The sequence below is a fragment of the Blennius ocellaris genome (assembly GCF_963422515.1).
Source record: "Blennius ocellaris genome assembly, chromosome: 1".
NCBI classification, from domain to species: domain Eukaryota; kingdom Metazoa; phylum Chordata; class Actinopteri; order Blenniiformes; family Blenniidae; genus Blennius; species Blennius ocellaris.
The window spans coordinates 36,993,169-37,011,638 of record NC_137650.1 but is presented as its reverse complement, the minus strand read 5'-3'; the positions used below and the strand labels follow the sequence as shown (position 1 = coordinate 37,011,638).

General features: G+C 51.7%; 2 protein-coding genes across 2 annotated transcripts; one reads left to right on the top strand and one right to left on the bottom strand.

Moving 5' to 3' along the window:
• The first annotated feature begins 277 nt into the window (after positions 1-277).
• Positions 278-9,167, top strand: LOC308133752 (uncharacterized protein). The gene is made up of 14 exons (XM_080501263.1): positions 278-408; positions 2,199-2,401; positions 4,265-4,402; positions 4,672-4,810; positions 4,895-5,246; positions 5,951-6,092; positions 6,178-6,321; positions 6,410-6,514; positions 6,589-6,647; positions 7,302-7,492; positions 7,596-7,996; positions 8,150-8,246; positions 8,424-8,637; positions 8,720-9,167. The coding sequence occupies exons 1-14, from the start codon at positions 289-291 to the stop codon at positions 8,854-8,856; spliced, it is 2,442 nt and encodes an 813-aa protein (XP_080357389.1). The 5' UTR covers positions 278-288; the 3' UTR covers positions 8,857-9,167.
• Positions 9,168-11,162: 1,995 nt separating this feature from the next.
• Positions 11,163-17,812, bottom strand: LOC308131614 (ZP domain-containing protein-like; the record flags this gene model as incomplete). The annotated part of the gene is made up of 12 exons (XM_080498401.1): positions 17,691-17,812; positions 17,460-17,607; positions 16,072-16,213; positions 15,736-15,982; positions 14,847-14,991; positions 14,621-14,764; positions 14,413-14,471; positions 14,143-14,330; positions 13,023-13,417; positions 12,852-12,948; positions 12,485-12,656; positions 11,163-11,299 (listed from the first exon to the last, which is right to left on the bottom strand). The coding sequence occupies exons 2-12, from the start codon at positions 17,543-17,545 to the stop codon at positions 11,163-11,165; spliced, it is 1,812 nt and encodes a 603-aa protein (XP_080354527.1). The 5' UTR covers positions 17,546-17,607; positions 17,691-17,812.
• Positions 17,813-18,470: the final 658 nt, after the last annotated feature.

Below are 18,470 nucleotides of genomic sequence, written 5' to 3'. Positions count from 1 at the left end.
TCAACATTCAGGTTCCCAGTTGTTCTCCAAGGCTCAACATTCAGGTTCCCAGTTGTTCTCGCTACTTTCCAGTAAGCGTGGCGGAAGCAGAGCGTGTTGAGGCGTGGCTGCTACCAGGCTGCCACAAACACATATTTCTAATAGTTGAAATAATACGAGATATAGTTGCCACGGTGACCGTTCCTCCGGACTCGGCAGGAATTGGGGCGGCGTCCAGTCGCCAGGACGCTATAAAAGATCTGCAGGTGGAGGTGAAAAGCAAAGGGTGGAGCTCGACGTGGAGTCACGATGTCCCTCAGGATCCTGCTGCTCCAGCTGCTGCTGCTCGGCCCGGCCTCGGCCTCGCACTACTTCGGCACCACCTCCACCTTCACCTACGTCGGAAAGAACCCGGACGGGTCCCTGACGGTAAGGCGGCCCCCAGAGGCCCCGGCTAGCGCCGCCCTCCACTTCCTGTCGCTTCACCTTCACCCTCCCTGTTAACCCGTAGATGCAGATTGTTACTCTTCAACATCGTCAAAATGAAAAGTTGTGATATATTCATTCTCCAGGTATTCCTCAAAAAACATGTTTGTGACATGAGGCCATCTGCAGTTTTAGTTATTCTTTCGAAATTGCAGTTTTTGTATCAGTATACTTGTGTAACACAGATGTGTCAGTAGGGCTGTCAGAGTTGCTAAGAAGTAAGTTTCCTAGAAGATTCCAGAGGAACTGCTGGGCTCATGACGACCCTACTTGTGGGACAGTAGGGTCGTGATACAAAAACTGCAATTTCTTAAAATTAATGAAGAAATAAATAAAAATGCAAAAGGCCTCATGTCACAAACATGTTTTATGAGGAATACCTGGAATATCAAAATACTACAAGTCTTTGTTTTAAAGATTTTGAAGATTTTATAACAACCCAGTGCACTGTAAAAACACAGTGATTTGAATTGTTCTGGTTAGTTCTGGTTAGTGCTGGTCGGTTCTGGTTAGTTCTGGTAGGTTCTGGTAGGTTCTGGTTAGTTCTGGTTAGTGCTGGTAGGTTCTGGTTAGTTCTGGTAGGTTCTGGTAGGTTCTGGTTAGTGCTGGTTAGTGCTGGTTAGTTCTGGTTAGTTCTGGTTGGTTCTGGTTAGTTCTGGTTAGTTCTGGTTAGTTCTGGTTAGTGCTGGTTAGTGCTGGTTAGTTCTGGTTAGTTCTGGTTAGTGCTGGTTAGTGCTGGTTAGTTCTGGTTAGTTCTGGTTGGTTCTGGTAGGTTCTGGTTAGTTCTGGTAGGTTCTGGTTAGTTCTGGTTAGTGCTGGTTAGTTCTGGTTAGTTCTGGTTGGTTCTGGTTGGTTCTGGTTGGTTCTGGTTGGTTCTGGTAGGTTCTGGTTAGTTCTGGTTAGTGCCGGTTAGTTCTGGTTGGTTCTGGTAGGTTCTGGTAGGTTCTGGTTAGTTCTGGTAGGTTCTGGTTAGTTCTGGTAGGTTCTGGTTAGTTCTGGTTAGTGCTGGTTAGTTCTGGTTAGTTCTGGTTGGTTCTGGTTGGTTCTGGTTGGTTCTGGTAGGTTCTGGTTGGTTCTGGTAGGTTCTGGTAGGTTCTGGTTAGTTCTGGTTAGTGCCGGTTAGTTCTGGTTAGTTCTGGTAGGTTCTGGTAGGTTCTGGTTAGTTCTGGTAGGTTCTGGTTAGTTCTGGTAGGTTCTTGTTAGTTCTGGTTAGTTCTGGTTAGTGCTGGTTAGTGCTGGTTAGTTCTGGTTAGTTCTGGTTAGTGCTGGTCAGTTCTGGTTAGTTCTGGTAGGTTCTGGTTAGTTCTGGTTAGTTCTGGTTAGTTCTGGTTAGTTCTGGTAGGTTCTGGTTAGTTCTGGTTAGTTCTGGTAGGTTCTGGTTAGTTCTGGTAGGTTCTGGTAGGTTCTGGTCAGTTCTGGTTAGTTCTGGTCAGTTCTGGTTAGTTCTGGTAGGTTCTGGTTAGTTCTGGTCGGTTCTGGTCGGTTCTGGTCAGTTCTGGTCAGTTCTGGTAGGTTCTGGTTAGTTCTGGTCAGTTCTGGTCAGTTCTGGTTAGTTCTGGTCGGTTCTGGTCAGTTCTGGTAGGTTCTGGTAGGTTCTGGTTAGTTCTGGTAGGTTCTGGTCAGTTCTGGTAGGTTCTGGTAGGTTGTGCATACAAGGGTTAATGCAGGAACTCTGCAGTGTTTCACCTCCCCTGAACTGCCCCCCCCCCCCCCCCCCCCCCGGTTCCCCCCAGGTGGAGTTCCGCAGCAGGTCAACGTACGACGGCTGCATCAGCCTCTTCTGGTCCTGTGGCTCCGGAAGCTGCGGCACCATCAGAACCACATTGCGAGGAACGATCGACCGCGGGACCAACGCCCCCGCCTTCAACCGCCAGTGGTGTGAAACCGAAACCGTTGAGAAGAGAGTGGTCTACACCGACAAACCCTTCGAGCTGAGGTGGGTTTGTGTTTTCATTGAGCTCATCGATGTCCCGCTGGTCCGACGCCTCCTTGCTTCGGCAAGGCGACTGTAAACGTCTTGTCCTGGCGGGAATCTGGAGTCGCCACATGATCGCACGCTGCATTTCCCGTCACGATGTTGTGCCAGGAGAGGGCGCTAACCCTAACCCGAACCTTAACCCTAACCCTAACCCTAACCCTAACCCCAGCCCCAACCCTAGCCCTAACAAACCCAAACCTGAACCGAACCCTAACCCTAACCCTATCAAACCCTAACCCGAACCTTAACCCTAACCCTAACCCGAACCTTAACCCTATCAAACCCTAACCCGAACCAAACCCTAACCCTAACCCTACCCCGAACCTGAACCCTAACCTGAACCCAACCCCAACCCTAACCTGAACTTGAACAAACAAAGGTAAACCACCATTTAAAAAAACAACTATTCCTTTAAATTTGAGAAAAACACGAGCCAAAACCAAGGGATGTCCTGTTGCCTGTGCATTTTCTTCTTATGTAATAAACCTAACTCTAACCTGAACCCAAACTCTAACCTGAACCCAAACTCTAACCTGAACCCAAACTCTAACCTGAACCCGAACTCTAACCTGAACCCAAACTCTAACCTGAACCCGAACTCTAACCTGAACCCAAACTCTAACCTGAACCCAAACTCTAACCTGAACCCAAACTCTAACCTGAACCCGAACCCTAACAAACCCCAACCTGAATCCGAACCCCAGAAACAGAGAGAAATTTCCAAAAGAGGTTAACAAAATGTAATAATGTCAAATATGTTTATACCAAAGTAACATTGAGCCCTGAGCTGTACCTTCCCAGAGATATTTCACAATAAAAGAGCAGGATGCTCTCGACCAGGAATCATTGATGAACAATGTGGGTTTTAAACCATCGAGCAGCGTTTGACGTTCAAGACGTTCTACTTTGTCCTCGTCGGTGCCGGAGAGGATTCACTCCGTTTCAATTCTTCTCATTTACCTGTTTTTTTTTAAAAGCACACAAACGTAAACATGTTCAAAATTGAGCAAATGTGTCGAGGCCTGTTGACGATAGATGTTTAGATGAGCTCATATTTATTAACGGCTGAAGCATTAAAAGGCTCTCGGGGTGTTTTGAGGCAGGATTTTAAAACGGACGGACGTGGAGACAAACGGACCTGAAGTTCATTGAGTTTGTCGTAACGTGACGTAGAAATCATCTGTTTAAATGAACACTCAGGAATAGACTGATGAAGAGCTCCACCCAAAAGCCTCCATCACCAGCCGCCACTGCTGCTGCTGCTGCTGCTGCTGGTGGTGATGGTGGTGGTGCTGGTGGTGGTGGTGGTGGTGGAGGTGATGGTGGTGGTAGTGCTGGTGGTGGTGGTGGTGGTGGTGGTGCTGGTGCTGGTGTACTGCCCCTGGTACCCCCCCCACAGTGTTTGGCCAAACTCTGTCCTGCAGGAAGAGCCCAGAACCCCCGCCCCCCTGCAGAGCCGGGTCCTTCAGGGTTCAATCAAAGCACCTGGTTGCTATGGGAACCAGAGTGACCGACACCAGCTGTGACTGGTTGACTAGCACTGGATCCAGTGTGAGCAGCAGTTTGCGTTGTGGTTGTGTGGGACACAGATTAGTAGTTGGAGTTACGACAGGATCCAGACTTCAGACCAAACAGCTGCTGGACTTGATTTAGAACAATGGAAGAACCTTGAACGTTCTCTGCTGCTCCGCCCACAAGTACAGTTCTGCAAGTGCCAATAAACAACTGAATGTTTCCTTGTGTTCCGAGCTCGTCTTGAGGGACAGACTTGGTCTTTGTGGTTGAATTCACTGAGCTGCCTTGTGTTTCCTTGCTCATCAGTGCACAAAGCTGCTGCTGGATTCCAAAACGTTTCGGTACCACACGTTGGGCTTTGCTCACTCATGTTGACTTGGGAAGGAGATCCGACACGGGAATACCAAACAGGTCACCAGACGTCGCCATCCTGCCTTTCCTGAGGTACGTTTCGTTTCCTCGAAATTTTCATGGAAGGAAAAACAGGATTTGCTCCTCGTCGCGTCGCGTTTTCCAGAATATCTTGATGTCCATTTGAAGATGTGAAGATCTGGTATGCTGGTATCCATGGAGACAATAGAGGCTCCCCATCGTACCTTCTGGATCCAGCTTGTGTCTCGGCTTGTTTCTGGTGTCTGACAGTGGAATCCACCTCGTCATTCGTGTCCCGGTTCTGTAGGAGACGGTCTGTAGCTCTGCTGTGTCTGTTCCAGAGTTCCCCAGAACTGCCCGCGGACATACAGGCTGATGTCTTTTGATCCTGACGGCGACCAAGTCACGTGCAGATACGGGATTCTGGGCCAAGACGAATGTGCTGCATGCGTCAGACCTCCGGGATTCCTCCTCGATGAGGTCGCTTTCACACTCCATTGTCCTGAAACTCGCCATGTGACCTGCTGGAGCTCCGCCTCAATCAACCTCTCAAACCCCCAACAGGCTTCCTGCACACTGCAATACCAGCAGGGCACGGCCAACGCCCGGGTCTTTGGCTTTGAGCTGGTGGTGGAGGATTTCCCCCGAAAGCACATCACCCTGGGCTACACAGACGGATCCAGTGTCTCCAGGTCTCCACTGGTCCACAGGAGGAAGAGACATGTCCCTTCCTCCTGGGGGTCCTGGGCGTCAAGCTCAACCACAACCACAACGCCATACTACACCACATCCAGAATGCCGTACTACCACTACACCACATCCACAACGCCGTACTACCACTACACCACAACCACAACGCCGTACTACACCACAACTACCCCACTCAGCAAACTCCCGCTGCAGTTCTCTTTGCTTGGTAAGAAAGATTTCATTTGTGGTTTGCGAATATTGGGTTATGTGTAACGTAAGACTCTACCGAACTGTGGCCAGTGTGTTGAGTTTTACACGTCATGGTCTGTGGAGCTCGTGAAGGTACTTGTCTCTCATCTCTCATTGACATGAGCAACAATCGCCAGCGACAGCAGGATGTCCAGTGGTTGGCGCCCTCTAGTGGTTGTAGTGAAAATGACAGCATCAAGGCAGGGAAGCAGAAGGTTGGACTGAGAGTCAATGAGAAGTGTTTTGTCTTTTCTAACCAACGTGGAAGCGTCTCGTCCACAACGCATCGTTACTCTGATAAAGGTTCCAACTGGACTTCAAAAGCACGTTTGTTTTGCTTTTTGGAAAGCTTTTGTTTACCAGTACATAAACACTCAGAAGGTGGAGGTGAGACTCCACCTTTGCTCTGGTGCTCGTGGCCTTTAATAAACTTTGAATTGATCTGGAACCATTCATGTACGTTAGACGTACCGTTGAGTCCACAGCTTCATGACAATGTGATTCTCTGGTGTGTTTAAATGTAAGACTCAAAAAACTCTTTGGTTTGTGTTTCACTCTATTCAAACCTCCCGTTCTGACGCTGTTAGCGCTCAGGCTAGCTGTGTTGACGGTTTACATGAAATTCACGTCTTGTTGTTGCTTCGTGCTCCGAGTCCATTGAGCCGCCGTGTTTCCCTGCAGTGGATCCTCCCGTTCCCACGTGTCAAGAGGGCGTCTACATTCCAAAGCTGGTCTATCCTTCGCCGGAAGACGGCGCGCGAATCCAAGCCGAGGTTGGCAAAGTGGCGGAGATCAGAGTTAAAGCAACGGTAGAATACGGAAAGTAGGTGAATCCCGTTTCTTCTCACTGGAACCCGTCTGTTCTGGTCCACGGACACCAGGAAACCTCTGCTTGTGTTTCCACACAGAATCCACAGCGTCCTCATCAGCGGGCCCTGGGGCGTCAGCAAGCAAAGGACGACGCACGACGAGTTCGTGATCCGCTGGAGACCCACGGAACACAACCTGTGGAACCACTACCCCGTGTGCTTCGCCGTGGAGTCGGTGACGGAGTGAGCGCCGCCTTCACGTCTCCAGTCGTCTCCAGTCACAGAGTTACTTCACTGCTCACTGACTTCCCCCCACCTTGTCTGTCATCAGGTCGTACACCACCACCACCGCCAGACCAACAACCACCACCTATGCTCACGGCCACAACCCCCACCCCCACCAGCACCAGCACCAGCAGACCCGGCTGGTCTCACAGTAAGTCTCGCTGAGCTCCACGCCGTCGTCTCACCAGCCAGACGACTCACTCAGTCTCGTCGTCGCCGTTTCAGCTCTGGAATCTACCATTCGGAGATGCGTTGCGTCATCGTGGACGTCAGGGAGGGGACGGGTGAGTCTGCCGGTCTCCTGCTGATTGAAGTGAAACCCTTGAGCCAGGCAGCTGGAGTGCAGCGCGACTCCACCCTGAAGCTGCACCTATGTTTGTCCAGATGACCTTACTGTAGGACGTGACCTTACTGTAGGACCGGTCAGGAAGTCTCGTCACAGGAACAAGAACAAGTACTGATGAACATGAGATCAGGAGGACTTGAAGTCTGTCGTTGCTTGATGAGACGGAATTCATTAAAACCTCGTTGTTCCAACATTTCCACAATTCTTCAGTCTCATCAGGACGAATCCAGGATTTAAACATTTTGAAACTAAATTCTTTCATAATTTTACTCAAACCAGCGGGTCCCAAACCTTGTTTGCGCCACAAACGGTTTAATGTCAGACAGTATTTCCACCGACCGGCCTTAAGGCGTGGCGGCTAAATACTACAAAATAAAATGATGACCAACACAAAAACAGTGGTATTTTGTCAATTTGATGGTAAAGGTGAAGCCACTGTGCTGATGTGTCACGTGACCGAGACAAGCCTGAGTCATAGAGGATGGGACGGAGAGGAGTCGCACAATTTTTCAAAATAAAAGACTCTTCAGACTCGGATAATAAATAAAACAGAAATAATGTAAATGATTTATTCTTTCTGTGCTCGTTCCAGTTAAAACCAACGTGATCTGCACCGAGGACACGATGAGAGTAGAAGTGGCGAAATATTCCTTTGCCGGTTTCCACGGCGACAATCTGCATCTCAACGACCCTTCAGACGTCCAGTGCAACCTGCAGACCCGCTCCAACCAAACCCACATCATCGGCATCTTCCCCCTCAACGCCTGCGGAACCCAGATCGAGGTAACCGGGGGGGGGGGGGGGGGGGGGGGAGCCTCGCTTCCTTCATGCACGCTTGTTTTCCAATCGTCAAAATGCAGAATCAGCACTTTGCAATCTACTACAGGAGGACGAGACCAACCTGATGTTCAAGAACTCCATCACTGCGTTTGACGGCTACGGCGAGAAGATCACCAGGAAGCACCTGCTGGACGTCCAGTTCTACTGCCAGTACCCCAAGCGAGGAAACGTCACCTTGAACTTCGTGGCCCACAGGAAGAAGGTCACGGTGTGGGACCGAGGCATGGGCACCTTCACTTACCAGTTTGAGTTCTTCCCCGACGACACGTACGGCGCCATGATCGATCCGAACACCTACCCTCTGGTGTACAAGGTGGGCACCAGGATCTACATGCAGATCGAGGCCACGTCTTCCATCAGCAACACCGAGCTGTTTGTGGAAACCTGCAGAGCTTCACCGTACGACACCCCCAACTACACCCCCACGTACTCCATCATCGAAAACGGGTAGGCGTGAAAATCAACATCTACAGAGGCGGTCTTGTGTTTGTCAGGATGTGTTTGCGCTTCAGGGCGAGAGGCTGTGACCCAAAGTCTTCGGTTTGGTCCTGAACTGAGCGAGTTGAACCCAGTAGAACCAACCCGTCCTTCTCTGACCAGGTGCATTGTGGATAAAACTGTAGAGACTCATCCTCCGGCGCACCAGAGGATGTTTCGGTTCAGCCTGGAGGCCTTCAAGTTCATCGGCATGTATCCCAGGTAAGGCTGGCTAACGGGGCCGAGCTGTTCTTGTAGCGTTGGAACCCGGTTCCAGAAATGGAACTACGTCCACATTTGGGCCGTCGGAGGAAGCCTGCAGTCTGGTGGTGATCTGGTGGTCTTGCTAGCTGCTGCCAGCAGGGGGCTCGATGGACTCACAGGGTCCTGCTGTGTTCAGGTCTACATCAGCTGCTCCGTCTTGATCTGTGAAGCCGGAAACCAAAACACCAGATGCTTCAAGCGATGCATGTCCAGCGCTTGGCCCAACAATCCCTCTGGACACGTCCACCGCCGCAGGAGGGAGGCCGCCGCCGTGCAGAGCCAGAGCCACTTCGTGTCCCAGGGTCCTTTGCGCCTGAGGAGTGCCGCCGGGGAAAGTAGAGGCTCAGGTATGGAGGCGGGAGGCTTTACCTCACGGCAAGGCGCCACGTTTCAGTCACAGCTTGGTGACTCTGTCGTCTCTGTTCTCAGTGACCCTGAACCTGAACCTGGTCTTCATCGCCGGGTGTCTCCTCGCCGCCGTGGCCATGATCTCCGGTCTGGTTCTCTACCGGACCAGGCGGGGCCCGGCCGGATACCGTCCACTACAAGCTACCGATACTGAGTGATCCTCACACCATCCTTTTGATTTGACGTTCATGGTTGTTTGATTTAGAATCAGTAGAATTGATTGAATTGACGAAGTGAATCAGGGAAATCGGTTTAGACTCAAAATCATGAAAGTAAAGGTTGAAAGGACGATCAAAGGGTGTGGCAGCTGCTGGGTGTTTCTCCAGATGTGTAGATCCTCCCGCTTCCACTGTCGCTTCATTAAACGTCAAGATGACGACTTTTACTGCGACAGGATATTTAGCTGAACGAGATCAAACCTAAATCTGCTCATATTGTTTCTTCACAAACCAATAAAAACTCGGTGACAGTCCAAACCTTTGATCTCTTTCATTTCTTTTTAATTCTCTTTTAAGTCACTCAACTATGAATATTTAGTTCAGGGGCAGAACTGCAACCCCAGGAAATACTAACACATTTGATTATTATTATGGTTATGGTTATGATTATTATGATTGTTATGGTTATGGTTATGATTATGATTATGGTTATTATGATTATTATGGTTATGATTATGATTATGATTATGATTATCCGGGCTGGGGAGGGCAGGCGTCTCCTGGCCTGAAGCCCGGAGGAGCTCAGATCATGCAAACAGTTTATTTCTAATCATCACGATCAAGAGACCCGGAGCTTCATTTATCAAGCTGCTGAAGCACTGAAGGTCCTGGAAGATACCTACGTACAACACTTCCCACACAAAGGTTGTGATTTAACAAAATAAAGTTTGCAAAAGAATGTTGGTAGCGCAACTTGACGACAACACTGACTGTCTGTCTCCTGTAGTACTTCATATAGTGGTGAGTAGGACCTGTAGTACTTCATATAGTGGTGAGTAGGCCTGTAGTACTTCATATAGTGGTGAGTAGGCCTGTAGTACTTCATATAGTGGTGAGTAGGCCTGTAGTACTTCATATAGTGGTGAGTAGACCTGTAGTACTTCAAATACTGGTGAGTAGGCCTGTAGTACTTCATATAGTGGTGAGTAGGCCTGTAGTACTTCTTATAGTGGTGAGTAGGTCTGTAGTACTTCAAATACTGGTGAGTAGGCCTGTAGTACTTCATATAGTGGTGAGTAGGCCTGTAGTACTTCATATAGTGGTGAGTAGGCCTGTAGTACTTCAAATACTGGTGAGTAGGCCTGTAGTACTTCATATAGTGGTGAGTAGGCCTGCAGTACTTCATATAGTGGTGAGTAGGCCTGTAGTACTTCATATAGTGGTGAGTAGACCTGTAGTACTTCAAATACTGGTGAGTAGGCCTGTAGTACTTTATATAGTGGTGAGTAGGCCTGTAGTACTTCATACAGTGGTGAGTAGGCCTGTAGTACTTCATACAGTGGTGAGTAGGCCTGTAGTACTTCAAATATGGGGAAATTCACATTTCCCAGTTTACAACCTTGGTAGAATACTAACAAACAAACAAGATGGCCGCCGGAGAGAGGAAGAGAGGAAGAGCTCAGAAACATGAAGAGGAGCTTCAGTTTGTATCCATAAGTACCCGTACTTTATTTTCTTTAGAGAAGTCAACACCCCCCCCCCCCCCCCCCCCCGAACGTGAGCAAGGATCCTGCAATCTTCTAAACAAGGAATAAATACAAAAGAGGTTTGTTCTGAAGGGTCAGGGTCTCTGTCACATGACCTGCATGCTCAGGTGTGTGGGCGGGGCTTGTCTGAGGAGCACCCGGTAGAAGGTGGTGCAGCTCTGGTCCTCCACCCTGTGGAGGTTCCAGAGACTCCAGAGCACCGAGTCCCTCAAGAGACGTGGTCCTCCTCACTCAGTGGACGGTCCTTCACTGTGGACCTCCTGGACCTCCTGGACCTGTAGACCTCCTGGACCTGTAGACCTCCTGGACCTGTAGACCTGTAGACTTGTAGACCTCCTGGACCTGTAGACCAGCGCTCCACAGACCAGGAAGCAGTCCAGGACCAGGACCAGGTTGGAGATCAGGTTCGTGAAGTTTGGATGTTTTTGGCCGCAGAGTTTCGGAGGTTCACTTGAAAAGAAACAAACCTGATAAAACTGACAAATGATCACTTCTGTACCTTTGAAGCCAAATGATGAAGGATCAAATTCCTCTTTGAAGAAACCCTTTGAAGTGTTTGAAAGCGGCTCTCAACCAATGACAGTTTAATATTCCAACCTGAACCTGGTCCAGGAGGTTCCGGCACACAAGACCCGTTATGTTCTGGACTAAATAGCTTAAAGGATTATCTTAGAATAGTTTGGATTGAAAAGCAGCCGCCTGAAAGAAAACATGTCCTCGTCCTCGTCCTCGTCCTCGTCCTCGTCCTCGTCCTCGTCCTCAGCCGCTGTCAGAGGACGGCAGGCGCTGGTATTTAGCGCCGGATCTTCTGGATCTGTAGATCACGGCTCCACACACCAGCACAGAGCCCAGGATGAAGACCAGGTTCAGGACCAGGCTCAAGCTCAGACCAGAGTCTGGAACAAACAACATCATGTCATCATGTCTGATTGCTGTTCTCCACCCTGATGTGTTTCACTTGCCAAAGTGTGTGATTGCTGTTCTCCACCCTGATGTGTTTCACCTGCCTGAGTGTCTGATTGCTGTTCTCCACCCTGATGTGTTTCACCTGCCTGAGTGTCTGATTGCTGTGCTCCACCCTGATGTGTTTCACCTGCCAAAGTGTGTGATTGCTGTTCTCCACCCTGATGTGTTTCACCTGCCTGAGTGTCTGATTGCTGTTCTCCACCCTGATGTGTTTCACCTGCCTGAGTGTCTGATTGCTGTGCTCCACCCTGATGTGTTTCACCTTCCTGAGTGTGTGATTGCTACTCCCTGCTCTGATGTGTTTCACCTGCCTGAGTGTCTGATTGCTGTTCTCCACCCTGATGTGTTTCACCTGCCTGAGTGTGTGATTGCTGTTCTCCACCCTGATGTGTTTCACCTTCCTGAGTGTGTGATTGCTGTTCTCCACCCTGATGTGTTTCACCTGCCTGAGTGTCTGATTGCTGTTCTCCACCCTGATGTGTTTCACCTGCCTGAGTGTCTGATTGCTGTGCTCCACCCTGATGTGTTTCACCTTCCTGAGTGTGTGATTGCTACTCCCTGCTCTGATGTGTTTCACCTGCCTGAGTGTCTGATTGCTGTTCTCCACCCTGATGTGTTTCACCTGCCTGAGTGTGTGATTGCTGTTCTCCACCCTGATGTGTTTCACCTGCCTGAGTGTGTGATTGCTGTTCTCCACCCTGATGTGTTTCACCTTCCTGAGTGTGTGATTGCTACTCCCTGCTCTGATGTGTTTCACCTGCCTGAGTGTCTGATTGCTGTTCTCCACCCTGATGTGTTTCACCTGCCTGAGTGTGTGATTGCTGTTCTCCACCCTGATGTGTTTCACCTGCCAAAGTGTGTGATTGCTGTTCTCCACCCTGATGTGTTTCACCTGCCTGAGTGTGTGATTGCTGTTCTCCACCCTGATGTGTTTCACCTGCCTGAGTGTCTGATTGCTGTTCTCCACCCTGATGTGTTTCACCTTCCTGAGTGTGTGATTGCTACTCCCTGCTCTGATGTGTTTCACCTGCTCACGGTGACCTAGAGAGTGTTCAGGGACCAGAGACGACTGCAATGTGCTTCAGGAGAGGCGACAACAACCCCACTGCTCTCACCCTCACTGTCCAGAGCCTTCAGGTGCAAAGGACCCTGGGAAATGGAGTGACGGCTGGTCTGAGCCACCGCTTCTCTTCTCCGACGACGACTTCCTGCCGGGACGCATCCCTGAGAGCAGCGAGTGTCGGGGGCGCCGCTGTCACACAGGAGGACGGAGCAGCTGATGTAGACCTGCAGACACAGGGACAGGAAGTCTTTCACCTGGAACCACATGAAGACCTTCAAACAAGGAGGTCCTATAAAGTGTGAGAGGACCGATCAGCCCACGGGAAGAAGACGGAGCTTATTGGTTGGCTTCCAGTCCAGTTCCTGGTTTTTGTCTCAGCAGGAACCAGAAACGTTCAGAACGTGTCAATGGAGGGTCACCTGGTCGTGAGCGCCGATGAACTGGAACGCCTCCATTCCGAACCTGAAGACAGACCTGGAGCCGGGGTAGACCTGCACCGTGGGATCCTTCACACACCTGCAACAGAGCAGTGGTCCTGGTTCAGAGACGTCTGTCGGGTGGAGCGGCACCTGTCCACTGAGTGCACCCACCCATCCTCTATGATGGTGTAGCTGATGTGGGAGTCGGGGTTGTCGTAGGGCGTGGCCTTGCAGGACTCCACAAACAGCTCTGTGTCGGGGATGGACGAGGTGGCCTGGATCTGCATGTAGATCATCTGTTGGAGGTACACCTCCACCGGGTAGGTGCTGGCCTCCACCTGCTGTCTGAAGCGCTGGCTCTGGAAGAACTCCAACTGGAAGGTGAAGCTCCCGAAGCCTCGCTCTTTGAAGGCGTACGGGTTCTTGTGGCGGAACCCCAGAGTCACGTTGCTTCTCTTGGGGTAGACGCAGCAGATGGCGATGTCCACGTCGTTGTGCCTGGAGATGATGTCTTCTGGGTCCGAGGACGAGATCTGGTTCCTGAAGACGACGGTGTCTTCGTCCTCCTGGAACGATGTGATCAAAAAGACTAGAATCAATATCATGTTGTCGTTTGGAGGAGAACCAACTTCTACAAGACAAAGTGTTTCCTGCTACTGAACTCCGACTCTTCCTTGCCGTCATGCTTCCCTACCGGAGGACCTCAGACCTCCAGAGTGTCTTCGTCCTGTTACCTGGTCAACAGGGAGTCCAAACCCCCGGACTAGAAGAGACATGCTCTGAGCCGCTGAAGACCCTGGACATTGTCCTGGTAGACGCTCCTCTGCAGGACCACAGGGACCTTGACCAGGGTCCCTCTGGGACAGTCTGATATAGTCTATGTTGGAGGACTGGAGACTGACTGATCCTGAGCCTCAGATCCTAGAGGAACCATGTGGATTCCGTCATGAAACAAGGAAGCAGCTGGTCCCTCCGTCCCTCTGGGACTGACCTGGGTCCCCCCGAGAGACGGGGGAAGTTACAGTGGACACAGATGTCTGGAGGTCTTGACTCTCTATACTGCCACAGTGACCCCATGTGGACAAACAGGGACGGACTGAAATACCAGTTCCCCTAAAGTTTTAAGAAAACTTTGTGTATTAGGATGATGATTGACATTTATTCTACATTGTGAGCGTCACAATGTGAGACAAGTTCCGTTCCAGCTAGCATTAGCTCTGTTAGCTTCCAGCTACCTGGAAGAGCCAACATGGATAAATAGAACAATGAGTGGACCTTGCAGCGGCCGTACCTCGACGTGCGTCCCGCAGGCGCCGAGCGCCACGACGACCACCAGGTGGGTGGCGTTGGACTGGTTCTTCAAGCTGCAGGACGAGTCCCTGAAGTCCTTCAGGTGCAGGTTGTCCTCATGGCGCCGGATGAAGTAGGTCCTCTCCAGCTCCACCGTCATCGTAGTTTGGTTGCACGTCACCACCGCCTCTATGAAGCAGAACCATTGAACGTTGTTCTATCAGTGTCAGGCCAGAACCATCCCGACACCGAAGGTCTGGTTGGAACTGACCGTGATGCCCCACGTGAACCGTGACGCAGCGCGGCTCCGACTGGTAGACCCGGTTGAACCTGGGGCGGAACCAGAGACCGTCAGATGAAGAACGTATGGATGAAAGTGATCAGGAGCTCATTTGACCACAATCCTGGTATCAAGGTCCGGGTTGTTCTGTCGTTTTGACAGAAGTCCTGACGACACATCGTGAAGAAGCTCAACTCACCCGTCTCTCGCTTCCGAGACGAAACAAACGGGAAAATGGCCGAGCAGGTGGCGGTCGCTGGGTTTCCATTTGATGACGTAGATCCCCGTGGCGATGAAGTGCTTTGAGATTCCTCTTGGCCCCGTGACGATCAGGTCCCGGATCCTGAAGAGCAGCAGCCGATGACGCTTGGCGAAGAGTCAACATGGACCAGCATTTCTAGAGAAGAAGCGTGGAGGTTCCTCACGTGGCGTACTGCGCCGTCGACCGCACTTCCAGCTCCAGCGTTCGGTTGGCGAAGGCAGGAAGACTTGCTTGGTGAGTCGGAGTCGGCGCCAGGAACACCGGGAAGAAATCACCATGGAGACAGGAGGGCGCTTCGTGGGAATCCACTGGAACACAGAGGGGGGGGCACTGAGTCCTGCACAGTGACGTAGGGTCGAGGTGGAGGTGACGTAGTGTCAAGGTGGAGGTGGAGGTGATGTAGTGTCGACACAGAGGAGGTGGAGGTGATGTAGTGTCGAGGTGGAGGTGGAGGTGATGTAGTGTCAAGGTGGAGGTAGAGGTAATGTAGTGTCGAGGTGGAGGTGGAGGTGATGTAGTGTCAAGGTGGAGGTGGAGGTAATGTAGTGTCGAGGTGGAGGTGGAGGTGATGTAGTGTCGACACAGAGGAGGTGGAGGTGACGTAGTGTCGAGGTGGAGGTGATGTAGTGTCAAGGTGGAGGTGGAGGTGATGTAGTGTCAAGGTGGAGGTGGAGGTGACGTAGTGTCGAGGTGGAGGTGGAGGTGACGTAGTGTCAAGGTGGAGGTGGAGGTGATGTAGTGTCGATAGAGGAGGTGGAGTTGATGTAGCATCAATAGAGGAGGTGGAGGTGACGTAGTGTCGATAGAGGAGGTGGAGGTGACGTAAGCGTCGACACAGAGGAGGCGGTTCTACTCACACCCTTTGTGTTTCGTTCAGTGAAATCTGAATGAGGCTTCATGGCGTTTAAAAAGTAGCGGCGTGAGGCAGCAGCTAACGGTTAGACTCTTATTTTGAAAAAGTGGCTAGATTTCTCTTTCATCCAGTTCCCAGATGAAAGAGAAATCTAGCCCACTTTTTCCAGTTCCCAATAAAAGAATGTAGAGAAACAAACCCAGGACGGTGAACTGCAGGGGGACTTTGCTGAGAGGAGAGGTGGGGGGCGCCAGTCGGTGCGACGGCGTGGCGTCGGAGACGAGGTGGAGACGACGCCCGGCGTCACGCGGGAGCTGCCGCGTCGCCCCGTCGCGTCGGTCCGAGTACGACAGGGTGACGGGTTGGTGGGCGAAGTCCTCCAGCACCAGTTCGATGGAGTGGAACCCCGTCAGGCCGGTGTAGGTGTAGGTCAGGGAGCAGGAGTCCTGAGGGACAGACGCCAACAGTCAACGGTGAGAGACCTTCAGTGGACGGGTGGAGCGTCCTGGTGGAGCGTCCTGGCGGGGGTCTAGACCTGGTCCAAGGAGAAGCCGCCGGGGAGTCCACACAGTCCACACTCGTACGTACTGGACCGGGTGGGAACCCGGCACCGGACCCGGTCCCCGTCCGGGTCAAACACCGTCAGTCGGAACGTCTGAGGACAGTTCCTTGGGGTCCTGCAACACAAAGTCCAGGACATCAAAGAGAACAAAGTCTTTCCTCCGTTCTTTCAGTAAAACTACAAGGAGGAACTGGTGTCTTGTAGTTCTACTTCCTGGTGTCTTGTAGTTCTACTTCCTGCTGTCTTGTAGTTCTACTTCCTGGTGTCTTGTAGTTCTACTTCCTGGTGTCTTATACTTTTTACTTCCTGGTGTCTTGTAGTTCTACTTCTGCTGTCTTGTAGTTCTACTTCCTGGTGTCTTGTAGTTCTACTTCCTGCTGTCTTGTAGTTCTACTTCCTGGTGTCTTGTAGTTCTACTTCCTGTGTCTTGTAGTTCTACTTCCTGGTGTCTTATACTTTTACTTCCTGGTGTCTTGTACTTTTACTTCCTGCTGTCTTGTAGTTCTACTTCCTGGTGTCTTATAGCTCTACTTCCTGGTTACAGGACAAGAAACAGCATCAGGTCCTACTCCATCATGTCCCCCCTCCATCATGTCCCCCTCCATCATGTCCCCCTCCATCATGCCCCCTCCATAATGCCCCCCTCCATCATGTCCCCCTCCATCATGTCCCCCCTCCATCATGCCCCCTCCATAATGCCCCCCCTCCATCATGTCCCCCTCCATCATGTCCCCACTCCATCATGTCCCACTCCATCATGCCCCCCTCCATCATGTCCCCCTCCATCATGCCCCCTCCATAATGCCCCCCTCCATCATGTCCCCCTCCATCATGTCCCCCTCCATCATGCCCCCCTCCATCATGTCCCCCTCCATCATGCCCCCCTCCATCATGTCCCCCTCCATCATGTCCCCCTCCATCATGCCCCCCTCCATCATGTCCCCCTCCATCATGCCCCCCTCCATCATGTCCCCCTCCATCATGTCCCCCTCCATCATGCCCCCTCCATAATGCCCCCCTCATCATGTCCCCCTCCATAATGCCCCCCTCCATCATGTCCCCCTCCATAATGCCCCCCTCCATAATGCCCCCCTCCATCATGTCCCCCTCCATCATGCCCCCCTCCATCATGCCCCCTCCATCATGTCCCACTCCATCATGTCCCCCTCCATCATGCCCCCCTCCATCATGTCCCCCTCCATCATGTCCCCCTCCATCATGTCCCCCCCACACAAGCTCCTAGTAAAGCAGCACCATGAGGAGACTCTTGGTCTTCCTGTTACAACAATAAAAGCTGTTCTGACATCAGAAGTTCTCGATGAGGACGAGGACGGAAAGAGAGAGAAGAGAGAGAGACAGACCTGAGGACGGGCGGCAGGGAGGCGATGGGGGGTCTGTTGGACTCCCCGGTGTCGGACCGGGTCCCCAGGTCCACCCGGGCCGCCATCCTCCAGGGGGGTGGAGGAGCTCCGGGTGTTGGGGGTCCAGTAGCCGAGGCTCGCCGGGACCCTGAGGGACCAGAACCTGGGGTGACGCCACGGCGACCTTTCAAAATAAAGCGTGTGTGGGAACCCTTCGGGGCTGAAGCTCACCGGATCTCAAAAGCTGCGTTGCTGCTGAGCTTTATTGTGGTGGTCACTTCCTGCAGACACCAGGCCAGGCCGTATGAGTCCCCGGCGAAGGTGGAGGTGGTGGAGTCCACCGCTGAGCCGCAGTCGCCCGACAGGCAGGCGTAGGAGCTGACGGAGGAGCTGACGGAGGAGCTGACGGAGGAGCTGACGGAGGAGCTGGCGTAGCACTGGACCGTCGCCTGGAGGCTGCGAAGCTCCACCTGCAGACAGCAGCAGTAAAGATTCTACCTGAGCAACCTGAGCAACTTGAGCAACCTGAGCCACATGAGCAACCTGAGCAACCTGAGCAACCTGAGCCATCTGAGCAACTTGAGCAACCTGAGCAACTTGAGCAACCTGAGCCACATGAGCAACCTGAGCAACCTGAGCAATCTGAGCAACCTGAGCTACATGAGCAACCTGAGCCATCTGAGCAACCTGAGCTACATGAGCAACCTCGGCAACCTGAGCAACCTGAGCAACCTCATCGTCTGTCTGTGAACCATCGTCTGTGAACCATCGATGGTTGACAGACGATGGTTGACAGACAGACGATGGTTGACAGACATTTTACATAAACACAAAAAAAAAAAGAAAAACGACGACAACAAAAGTCGAATGAATCGAGAACAAACCAAAACTGACAGGAAACTGCTGTTACGTAACGTGACGGACGCCTTCAGGAACCCCATGTTGGGCCACTCACCCTCATGGGAGGGGGGAGGGGGGAGGGGGGGCCACTCACCCTCATGGGAGGGGGGG